General features: G+C 43.0%; 1 protein-coding gene across 1 annotated transcript in view; it reads left to right on the forward strand.

Annotated features, from left to right (window-relative positions):
* The first annotated feature begins 1,071 nt into the window (after positions 1 to 1,071).
* Positions 1,072 to 12,915, forward strand: part of LOC112260259 (ephrin type-B receptor 1) — a 169,386-nt gene continuing 157,542 nt past the window's right edge. The window contains exon 1 of the mRNA XM_042312152.1: positions 1,072 to 2,174. Coding sequence (XP_042168086.1) covers positions 2,117 to 2,174 — 58 coding nt within the window. The 5' untranslated portion in view covers positions 1,072 to 2,116. The remainder of the gene's footprint in view (positions 2,175 to 12,915) is intronic.

Here is a 12,915-nt window from a genome sequence, read left to right on the forward strand (position 1 = left end):
CTAAATACTTATTATACATTGAAGTAGCACGCAATTAATATTCATGCTGGCAACCCACTTTCAAGGTGTTTGTATAGGGAAAGGGAAAGGTATAGAGGACATCAGTGGCAGAAAATAATGATTTATACACTTATAGTTGGCTTATGTCCTGTAATTATGGAATATTCATTTAACAAACACAAATGATAATTGAATTACCAAGAAGAAAGTAACAAACATTCAAATTAGCCAGCATTCTCAATGCAGACACACACACACGCACGCACGCACGTACGCACGCAGACACACACACACACACACGCAAGCACGCACACACGCACGTACGCACGCAGACACACACACACACACGCAAGCACGCACACACGCACGTACGCACGCAGACACACACACACACACACACACGCAAGCACGCACGCACGCAGACACACACACACACACATGCACGCACGCACGCAGACACACACACACACGCACGCATGCAGACACACACACACGCAAGCACGCAGACACACACACACACGTACGCACGTACGCACGCAGACACACACACACACGCACGCACGCAGACACACACACACGCACGTACGCACGCAGACACACACACACACACGCACGCACACACGCACACACGCACACACGCAGACACACACACACACGCACGCACGCACGCAGACACACACACACACGCATGCACGCAGACACACACACACGCACGCACGCAGACACACACACACACGCACGCACGCAGACACACACACACGCGCACGCAGACACACACACACACACACACACACACGCACGCACGCAGACACACACACACATGCACGCACGCAGACACACACGCACGCAGACACAAACACACATGCACACACACACACACACACACTCACACACACACACACACACACACACACACACACACGCCCGCATGCTGACACACGCACGTACGCATGCACGCAGACACACACACACACGCACGCACGCAGACACACACACACACGCATGCACGCAGACACACACACGCACGCAGACACACACACACACATGCACACGCACACACACACACTCACACACGCACACACACACACACACGCGCACGCTCTCTCTCACACACACACACAAACATTCTTCTCTTCCTCAGGTGAAGAAGGCTAAACGTGATTGATTGGCTGGCGAAGTGGTCTTTCCCCTGTTATCCAACTGCAGGGTCATACGATCTCATATTATAACTACTGCACTACTACACACATAAATCCAAACCATTTCATAGGCCAACACTTTTTTGCTTCAATGCACCCATTCAAAATTCCTATGCAAAGCCATGATGACACAGTAATGGACACAGTTGTTGGAAAATACTCTTAAATCTGCCATAGTCTCTTGCAGGACATAAACCATTCATAAATCTATGAGCCTACTTAATAAACGAGTTGGTCTATCGTAAAGGAAGGCAGATATGCATTGATTCGGTCGCTGTCCTGCATGTGATGGGTTTTGTTCTCATCAAATACAGATATTACAGGTGACAATTCAGTATATCATCATGGGCTATGGAAATAACTCTCATGACTATGCATAGCCATAAAACATCATGGACTGCTTAGATTTATGGAATAGGATGAGAAATAAAGGGTAAATGCAATCACATTATCTACATAGACCATTTATCACTGACATTAATTTGATTAAATACACCTATCAGGTGAAACTGTGAATGCAGTACTTTCTGTGGACCACTAGTCGCTGCTCTTTCACTTCAGTATGAGCGCAAGGCAACACAGGGGGCTTTTCAGTAGTTTGAAAATGTTAGTAGGACTCTGAGCGGGTCCTCTGCTGGGATTGGTTTGAGATCCACTATCTTCTTTCCGTGATTGGCCAAGAGGTGTTCAAGGGGTGTGAGAAGTGGAGGGGAGGGGGCCCAAGGTCTTTCTCGCATCCGGCTTCACCTATTCCCTTCGTGCCACAAGCCTCCAAGTATTAGGTTTTCATACACTGCGTACAGTACGGTTTGAAATGTGACTCAAAATAAGCACTGGTGGAATACTATTCTGTGACAGCTGAAGGACTTGTGTTTACACCTTTTTGAAAGGGAGAGGAAAGGCAGACCACCTTTGCCATGCCAGTGGATTTGTTTGCGATTTTATGCGTGATTGCTACGGTTTACGCAGTGGAAGGTAAATTATAGGAGTTTCTCTTTTTTAGTTATGATATTGTATTACTATGTGTGAGCGCGTTTGAACGCAATGTGTTACATAAACATGGCTATTGTAAGCACGTGGATGTTTTATCTTCTAAAGGAATGGAAAGCTATTAGGATCTTAGATGGGATAACTTTGGAGCTGGTTCCGTGGCGCCTCAAATGGATGCAGGGCAGGCAGAGGTACCCAGGTTCGAGGGGGGGTTTAGCCTACCACTGCCACCAGACGATTGTGGACTTTGACTTTTGGGTCACACATTCCCTTCAATCATTAGGCTACAAGATGAACATTGAATCCATTTATTATTGATATATATATATATATATATATGTATCATCTTTGCGTTATAGGCTTCAATTGGTTAATTGTGTTCAATTAATGACCAATCATTAAATGCCGCGGGGTAATTAAATGTTAATGCAACTATCTGTAGGCCTAGTACACCAATTATTTACACCAGTATTATTTGATATGATATTACCTACCCGAAATATAGGCTAGTACAGATGAGGGACGCGTGCGACAGCCAGTCCCCGGCACCCTGGTGAAGGATATGCAGTCAGTCAGTGCGCCATGGAATATTTCATACTGGTCATGTTTTAGATGGGTGACAGGCATTGTACCTAATGATTTATTTATTTGACTATATCCCACTAAACGTCCATAAATTATGACTTCACTGAATCACATTTTGATGTGGAGCTGTGCCTGTCAAGAAGTTAGCTGTAGAGAAGGTCATCCCCTAAATGCTCCGTTCGACACACTATATTATGAGATATGTTTCCTTCAGGTTTGCGGGGTTTGTTCCTTTCATGTTAACGATTGTCTGGTTTTCAAAAAAATAAAAAACTTTAATGTGGATTTTGTCTATATGGATGTTTTTGAGTAGGCTACTCGGGAAGAATCCACAGGTCGGGCTGGTCTCACCAGGTTTATTGATATAGCTAGACGCTCTCAGTGAAGCATCATCAGCTATGGATGTGGTAAATAGCATAGCAAACGCCAACCTGGACTCAGGGGTAGACATAACATAGTAAACTAAATATGGGACACTCCAATTAGTTTGATATGTTATTTTTCAGTATAGTATGTATTAATTTGTGGATGTCCATCCATTTAGTTATGTTACGAATTACAATTCATATATGTTGCTAATTGCAATTTGAACAATATGTTCAGAATTTCCTAAATGTATATGTTCGGAATTCCAATTTGTTGGGACTAATGTTAGCTAGGTTAGGGCAGGGGTGGGCAATTCCAGTCCTCGAGGGCCTGATTGGTGTCACAGTTTTGCCCCAGCCGCAGCTAACACACCTGACTCCAATAATCACCTAATAATGATATTCAGTTTAGAATGCAATTTGATAAAATCAGCTGTGTTTGCTATGGATGGATTTCCCTGGGTTAGGAATTAGGTTAAAGGGTTAAGGTTTGGGTTAGGGGAAGGGTTAGCTAACATGCTAAGTAGTTTCAAAGTAGCTAGAAATTAGTAAGAAGTTGTGAAGTGGCTAATGAGCTAATATGCTAAAGTTGTCCGAGATGAGATTCAAACACATTCGCGTAATACGCTTACCCATCCACGCGTAATGCGCCTTGACCAACTCAGTGGCCTTGTGTTTAGTGTCCACCCTGAGATTGGAACGTTGGGAGTTCAATCCCTGGCTGAATTGCACCAAAGTCTGTAAAAATTGGACCCATTACGTCTCAGCTTGGCACTACGCATTAATGAGTTTGATTGGTGGTAAGGCCCTGCGATAGACTGACTTCCTGTTCAGGAGGGTGTACTTGTATATTAAGCTGCCTCACGCTACAGAAACAGGAGATAGGATCCTGCTCCTATGAGCCATTCCGTCTCGTGCAAGGCTACTTACTTACTTACATCCACCCGCACCAACCACCCTACTTTTGTTTTTGTCTTAAGTAACCTTCTGTCTTATGTAACCATACCAAATGCAACATATCATACTAATATGATTTGACCAAGATTACATTTACTATGTTACGCCCAGACTATGAGACCAGGCTGCCAACATGCATCAGTGGTGCACCCAATGACCGTCCATTGGGCACAAATCGAATACCCTTGTCTCTGTTTTTTAAGGTTTCTTATAGATCAATGCACTGATATACACCATGGTTAGAAAAAAACCCTGTATCAAATATTTAATCTTTGATTTGTTACAATATTTCACAGCAGGTTTTTGAAAAGGCTAAAAGAGTGGTTAGGTATAACCTGTACTCAGTATGTGGACTAGGGTTGACTGGTCATATAGTGAGGCCCCTTACCATTTGCCTGGCTATGACAATAACCTGACTAATCCTTGGGCCGGACCCAGTAGAGGACTGCTTAGTTCACCTATTAGTGGCCAGGCCCCATGAATGAGTTGGCCAATGTTTAGGCAGTCATTGTCATTAAATATCCACAGCTTGCTTTGACAATCTAGCCATAAACAACGCCTATCAGTGAATTGCCCTGGCTTTGTCAATGAGCTGGCCCAAGCTTTATTTGGCCTTGTCGAGCATTGGGTATGGTGTGGCCAATCAAGCCAGTCCTTCAGAAGGACTTTCTCTAACCGATCCTCTGTGTCCTAATTAAAACTGGTGCCTGTTGCAGGCAAATTGCTGCCTAATGAACTGGTTGATTAAGTCATTAAACAAGCCTCTGTTTATGGAAAACAACTTTATAGTGATGATTGGTCCAGAGCATAACTCTCACAACCTTACAACAGTGACGGTCTCACAGGCAGTCGGCGTGCTGCTCTCTGCTTCGCTTCATTCTCTCCCTACCATACCATTGGATCTTCAATTCTCTTTTCCCTCTCTTCGTCTGTCCTTTTATTCTCCACAGTTAATTGTGTGAATATTTCAACATGTCTTCTGAATTCAAATGACACCAAAAACCCAAACAATCAAGTGCTCTGATCTAATCCGCAGTGTGTTTTAATGAGTCCTTTCCTCGTCGTCTTTCTTCATTCCTCTTTTCATCTTTTGCCCTCCTGGTCCTCCCTCCCTTTCCCTTTCACCGCATCTGCATATTTCTCTCACTAACTGTCCGTTTGTATTCTATTCATTTCCCTCTTTTCTCTCATGTTCCCGCTATCACCCTGTGTTTTAATGAGCTTGCATGTAAGACATGAATTATTAACTAGCCTTCAATAAATGGACAATATCCCCTAGCTTGTTAATGCTGCCTCTACTTAAAACCATAACTCCCAGGCCTAGCCTTATCCTGACTCCCTCTGACTCCCTCAGGCCCCAAGCCTGTTGGATAAGGGACAGAGAGGAGAGCATGAAAGAGGGAGAGAGGTGGTGAGTTAGTGAGGGATGTGGATTGTGTAAGTCACTGAGTGAGTGTCATTGGCTGTGGTGGCGGTGCTGGGGTTTTTCATGTTTATTTTTTACATTTCACCTTTATTTAACCAGGTAGGCAAGTTGAGAACAAGTTGTCATTTACAATTGCGACCTGGCCAAGATAAAGCAAAGCAGTTCGACACATACAACAACACAGAGTTACACATGGAGTAAAACAAAGATACAGTCAATAATACAGTTGAAAAATAAGTCTATATACGATGTGAGCAAATGAGGTGAGATAAGGGAGGTAAAGGCAAAAAAAGGCCATGGTGGCGAAGTAAATACAATATAGCAAGTAAAACACTGGAATGGTAGTTTTGCAGTGGAAGAATGTGCAAAGTAGAGAGAGAAATAATGGGGTGCAAAGGAGCTAAATAATAAATAAATACAGTAGGGGAAGAGGTAGTTGTTTGGGCTAAATTATAGATGGGCTATGTACAGGTGCAGTAATCTGTGAGCTGCTCTGACAGGTGCTTAAAGCTGTGGCATTGGGGGCCCCTCCCTTCCTCCCTGACACAGGCTAATGAGAGAGGCCCCTGAGCCTGTTTGGCTTTGGAAAGGGGGGCTTAGCATAAGGGTAATAAGGGTACAGGGGCCTTATGTCCGTACAAAGAATCATTGTTATGTCTGCGTGGACCTGCTCCAGGGCCTGTTTCCTCTCTCTCTCTCTGTGTCATTCATTCATCCATTCTCCTGGTAATTAAAGTCTTCAGTAGCGGTAGCAGCAGCTCCTGGTGAAGGCGAACAGAGCTCTCTGTGTGCCTCACAGCCCCCCGGCTAAAAGACTAATTGTTTTTTGTTTTGATATTGTGTTTGAAGTTTGAATGTCTGTGATTACGGACTTTGCTTTGTGTTTTTTAAACATTCTATTATTACATTGAATAGTAGTCAATATACATGTTAACAAAGGGACAACAGAGGAGAGTGTTAGACCAAAGGAGGAGGGAGAAGAGGCAGGAGCGAATTAGGTTGTTAGGGTAGGTAAGAGTTGTAAGGCTTAAGTCTCTCTCTCTTGTTCCTTCGCCTTTATAATTGTGGACCAGGCAGGTCTAAATACGTTGGTGTTTCACGCCATCCTATTTCTGTCCTTTCCATTTAGGCACCCTTCAAGACAAGGGTGCCTCATCTCTAATGTCATGCTAGTCCTGGTCCACAAAGGTCATAGGTCAAATGAAGGATTGCTCAGTGAATATCCATATGACTGCAAGAGCCATAAAACGCAGAAAACAAATGCTAGAAACTATTCACCCAGAGCACATTAACAGCAGAATTTTATTAGCTGCTTTTCGGGAATGCTCAGGCACTGTTCTGTTCTTATATTCTATCTATAGTGTTCTCTGTTCAGCATGCCCTTTTCCCCTTTCAGAAAAATGAGAGCAAAACAAGGGACAGCAGATTTGTGGTAGAAACAGAGGGAGGAAAAATTTGAACGATGGAAAAAAAGTGTGTAGGAATGTGGAAGGTGATAGAGTAAGGAAGTTGGTAATGACCTTGCCCCCCTCTTCCCCCTCTCCCCTCTTAGTCGCTGCAGTTGACGCTGACGTAAACTGAAAAAAAGCATTTTCAGGTAATTAGGTATTGATTTTTAAGAAGCAGGAGTACTGAAAAAAAGAACGCAACAGCCCTCTTCTTCTCTGCCCTCCTTTCCTCCTCGATACTGGAGTGAGCAGCCGAGTTAGACTGGCTGTCAATCTTGGCTTTTTTTTAAGTGTTCCCATCTGGGTGAGAGTCTTTCCAGTTGCTAGTGCACTGGAGGGCCAATCTCTACTTCTGTCTTTCCTATTTGTATTCAGATGTCTAGTAATGTAGATGAACAGGAATTACATTGTGTCACTGCTGTTTTAGTGGACAATGCTGATCATGTGATTTTCAGCCTGCTTGTCTTGTAAGGATAGAGACGGACTCCCTGTGGGTGTGAACATGGACTCACTTTGCCACCCAGTTCTTTCCCCTCATGATTCACAGCCTCGTTATTTTAATATGTTGCAGCCCTTATTTCCTTTTTAAACCCAGGAAACAATGCCATAAAGCTGTTACGTACCTCGTGAATCTTCCTGAGTGGCCATTTTAGATCCCTATTAGAGCCTTAAATGCTTTGTTTTGGGTTTATGACCTCAGGAGTGTACTTATTTTGACTTCAGAGAGAGTGAGAGATAGAGGGAGAAGAAGGAGAGAGAGAAATTACAGCTGTCATACTTCTGGCACTATTGAGGATGTCTCTTATTAGTCTGTGTATGGAACAACACCGGAGAAGAAAGACATCTGAACATTACACATTTGAATTAACAGCCCAATCTTTGATGCATTTCTTATCCTATTGCAAATCCACAGGGCAATATGGTGATTTGACTGTTTTGGACCCTTGTGATCAATAAGCTATAGGGGAGATATTGGGGTGCCAATTACCTTGTTGTTAGGGTTGATTTACCAATATCAGGATAAAATTGAATTCCCTCAAGGATAGATATCACATCCACGTTTAAATGGATTGACAGATGTGCAGACACCCTTTTTAAAAATGTATTTAACCAGGTAGGCCAGTTGAGAACAAGTTCTCATTTACAACTGCGACCTGGCCAAGATAAAGCAAAGCAGTGCTTTCCTAAGCCAGGATTCAGACACGGCTAGGACATCAGGGTTGGATGAGTGTGCTAAAGCATTGAATAAAACAAACTTAGGGAGGAGGCTTTTAATGTTATCATGCATGAAACCAAGGCTTTTACGGTTACAGAAGTCAACAAATGAGAGCTCCTGGGGAATAGGAGTGGTGCTGGAGGCTGCAGGGCCTGGGTTAGCCTCTACATCACCAGAGGATCAGAGGAGGAGTAGGATAAGGGTATGGCTAAAGGCTATAAGAACTGGTTGTCTAGTGTCGTTCGGAACAGAGACTAAAAGGAGCAGAGTTTTGGGCACGGGAGAATAGATTCAAGGCATAATGTACAGAAAAGAGTATGGTACGATGTGAGTACAGTGGAACAGTAAACCTAGGTATTGAGTGATGAGAGGTTTTGTCTCTAGAGGCACCAGTTAAGCCAGATGAGATCACCGCATGTATGGGGGGTGGAACAAAAGGGTATATTTTTTGACAGGGCTAGGGGCTCTACAGTGAAATAAGACAATCACTAACCAAAACAGCAATAAACAAGACATATTGACATTAGGGAGAGGCATGTGTAGCCGAGTAGGGTCCAGAGAGTTGCAATAGATGAGTCAGGGAGCCAATTCAGTAGTCGTTACTACGCTAGACTAGCTGTAGACACAGCGATTCAGACAGCTAGTGGGCCAGGGCTAGCAGATGGGCCTCCGGTGACGTAGCTTCAACTATGACAGACAAAATTAAAAGAAAAAAAATCCAGAAAATCACATTGTAGGATTGTTTTATTAATTTATTTGCAAATTATGGTGGGAAAGAAGTATTTAGTCAATAACAAAAGTTTATCTCAATACTTTGTCAAACGTTTTCTGTAAGTCTTCACAAGATTTTCACACACTGTTGCTGGTATTTTGGCCCATTCCTCCATGCAGATCTCCTCTAGAGCAGTGATGTTTTGGGGCTGTTGCTGGGCAACACGGACTTTCAACTCCCTCCAAAGATTTTCTATTTGGTTGAGATCTGGAGACTGGCTAGGCCACTCCAGGACCTTGAAATGCTTCTTACGAAGCCACTCCTTCATTTTCCGGGCGGTGTGTTTGGGATCATTGTCATGCTGAAAGACCCAGCCACGTTTCATCTTCAATGCCCTTGCTGATGGAAGGTTTTCACTCAAAATCTCACGATACATGGCCCCATTCATTCTTTCCTTTACATGGATCAGTCGTCCTGGTCCCTTTGCAGAAAAACAGCCCCAAAGCATGATGTTTATATCAGCTGTTAGATGTGAATCAGTCTTACTTTTACTTGACTGCTTTTGGGTAAAGTTTTCCGACTCATAAAAAACATTTTAAAAATACTGTTATGACTTGTATTTTATTTTCATGATGGTCTTCATCCCTATTGGTCGGTTATGCGATAATACAATTACCGTGCCAGCCCAATATCACACCTAAGAGCACACAACACCAGTTAGTGTGTGGAGTTATAGAATGAAGCCTACTTTCATTCGCTGACTTATTTTTCAGTGCACATCTTGCTCTGCTGCAGTTGACTGCAATACAAAAACAAAGACCATCCAGAAGATGATGAAGTCCCTTTGCTGATGTTTTCTGCACCGAAAAATAGAAAACACCAGTAGAGACAAAAGCGATCTGAAGAGCTGAACCACCCAACCCCCCTCTGCAATTTGCATAGCGAACATGATTTGATGGCTTTGATTTCAAAATAGATGATTGCGTTTGAAGAACAAAAGGCAAAAGGCATTTTAAAGAAAGGGTTCTTTGTTTCTAGCATAAGGCAACTTTAGTACTCTTTCTTTTTGGTCTTTTAATAGACTTATTAATGTGCTGGGTAAGCAGTGCTAGCCAACTGTCACCAGCATGTAGATGATGTGGGCTCCTTTAGAAATGTTTAAACGTGGCATTTATGACAGAATACTAAATGCATTATATTTTATGAAAAAGTTGATTTCCGTTTAATTTCACACCGTATTTTGAAACATAATAGTTCTCACACAGAGTCAGAGACAAAGACAAATGTTGATTTTTATGAATGTCAAATGCACCACCAGAACTCAACGGCCTTTTCACAAGCACTGTGTGAGTTGGTTGAGAAAATGGGCCTCAGATTTGCCCATGTACTTTGAGGTCTGTATAAGGTCTGGGCCCTCTCCCTTGCAGCAGGGAGGGACATCACTCCTAGGTTCCTGCCTCATCTATTTCTTGTCCACTGACACAGGAGCATTAGCTGACATAATGGGGAATTATTATTGGAAGAGCAGATACACTATTTAAGGGCAGGCAATGTGCCAGCCACCTAAGGAGTCTCTCTCTGGGCATATGGCTCCATAAGCAGACATGATGGATGTTTCAGGAGGATTATCCCACCAGGGAAGACAGATAGTGAAAGGCAACTAAAGAGAGAGGGAGGACTGTGAAGAGTGTGAAAGCATGGAAAATGACATACTCGAGTGTACGCCCATCTGAGGTAATGGAGGTTTTTAGAATAGCAAAGTTGCACTGGCTGTGAGTGTGTGTCAGAAAGTGTTGGCTGATCCAATTAATGATAATGACCTTTCCATATCTGTTTATGCAGGGGCATGACAGTATGATGGATGGATGGATAGATGGATGAATTAATACAAATGAGTGCTAAAATAGCTTCCTCCTTAAGGACAAAAATAAAGCCCTCTTTAAACCCACCAATCTGACATGTCATACATTCTTAGAAATAAGGGTTCAAAAAGGGTTCCTTGGCTGTCCCCATAGGATAACTCTTTTTGGTTCCAGGTAGAACCATTTTTGGTTCCAGGTAGAGCCATTTTGGGTTCCTTGTAGAACCCTCTGTGGGAAGGGTTCTACATGGAACCCAAAATGGTTCTAAATGGAAGCAAAAGGGTTCAACCTGAAACCAAAAATGGTTCTCATATGGGGACAGTGTGTCACATGACCATGTGATTTTAGTCACTGCTAAAGGTGGTTGAGCGGTTGGACCACAGTCTGCAACTATGTTTATGTGTGGTAGTGGTGGTGAATGTTACAGTGCTTAGACTGTACAATCATACTTAGAGGGGATCAGTCACTTAAGTGGGATATGATATGGACTGGACATGTGTTTTTGAAGTTAAGCATATGGTCCTGACAGGTAGATTTATTGATACGGACGGGGGCACATTGTTCAGGAGAGTAGCCTAAGCCTACCGGTAATTGAAACCATGTGGAGCCCTACTCTCGTTAACCCAGCATTATCAACCATACAGCTACCCTAATCCAACCCAGGGCTATAACTTTACAAGAACACTAACAACACCAACTCTGGTGAATAACCTTTCTGAGAACGCAGGCGGAAGAAAGTCAAGTAAAAGAGAACAGGAAGGAAAGAAGGAGAGAGAGGTGGATTAAAAGAGGATGAGGTGCTAAGAGGGTGCAGTCTCACTCTTTTTTGCAACACCTGTCTCTGTGGCAATAATTGGTATTTGCGTATTTTAGTTATGGCTATTACATTGCTCATTAGCTGTGGTAGATTTGTTGCTTATTCTGATGTGCGGCCACTTTTCAGCCCCCAGGTTTGTTATCTTGCTTATTATCACATTTTCCACAGTGCGTCTATGGATATGGACGAGGGTGAAAAGCATTGACTCTGGAACTTTACTTTCTTGTGAGGCTGTGATCAGGGATGACAATCATACATTATTCTTTCCTCTTCTTATACTCTGAGTCAGAGAGAGTGAATTCTCTGTGACAGGACACATCACCTGACAACTGATGGACACAACTCCACTTTAGAAGCGTTCACACTGAAACTTAGCCCAGGGGTAAGAGCCTCGTTAGCCCTGGGCTAAGGGAGAGTTTAGCCCGGGGCTAAACGAGTGTTCACACTTGCACATTCTGAAGTGAGCGAGCACCAACCTTATCGCAGGGCTAACTGGCCCTGCTTCAGAGCATGGTTATCACTGACTTTTCGAGGCTAGCCCCAGAAACATAGTGCCAAAATAACCCGTGTGAAACGGGGTCAAGAACAACACATCAAATTTTCACTGTCCAATCACAAAAGCTGCACTTTCACTTAATTTGCATTTGTTGTGATGTGTCTTGGATGCATTCTGCACACTATATTATTAAGTACATTCATGCAATTTCTTTCTCCCAACTGAGGACAAAAACTGGACAAAAAAACATTATTTGCTATGGCTAACAGAAACAGTTGCTATGCAGGCTATCTAGTGTCTTCTCACTTAGCTAGCCAACTGAAGCCACATCCTCTACAGCTGGAAAGGCAGAAAACACTCCGTTTTCATAGCTTTTCTATAGAAATTTATTTGGATATAGCTATCCATGATTATAATATTGTTGCATATTTTGTCTGGATCAGAAAAGTTGATGTCTTGTCCTTGCACAGCATTTGCTGTACAGGACCAATATCGCATGTCAAAGTGAAACATTGTTTCCGAGGTCAGACAGGCAGACAGCAAAGTTTAAACAAACCATCACTGTTGGAAATCAAATGCTAGGCTAGAAGCAGGAGGAAATCAAATGCTAGACTAGAAGCAGGGGAAAATAATGGGTTAATAAATGCCTTATTGCTTATAACATTGGTCACGTGGCAGAGATAGAATGTTGGTCGCATGTGTGTTTGTCCATTAGCCCAGGGTTTTGAAATACAACTGTGAATCCTTAGCCCAGGTCTAAAGCTTTTCCCAGGGTCAACAAATGCTTGTGTGAACACAGAATAAGCTAGCCCAGGGCCAGTCTTAGCATGGAGCTAAGAACA

This window comes from Oncorhynchus tshawytscha, linkage group LG01, assembly GCF_018296145.1.
Source record: "Oncorhynchus tshawytscha isolate Ot180627B linkage group LG01, Otsh_v2.0, whole genome shotgun sequence".
Lineage (NCBI taxonomy): Eukaryota > Metazoa > Chordata > Actinopteri > Salmoniformes > Salmonidae > Oncorhynchus > Oncorhynchus tshawytscha.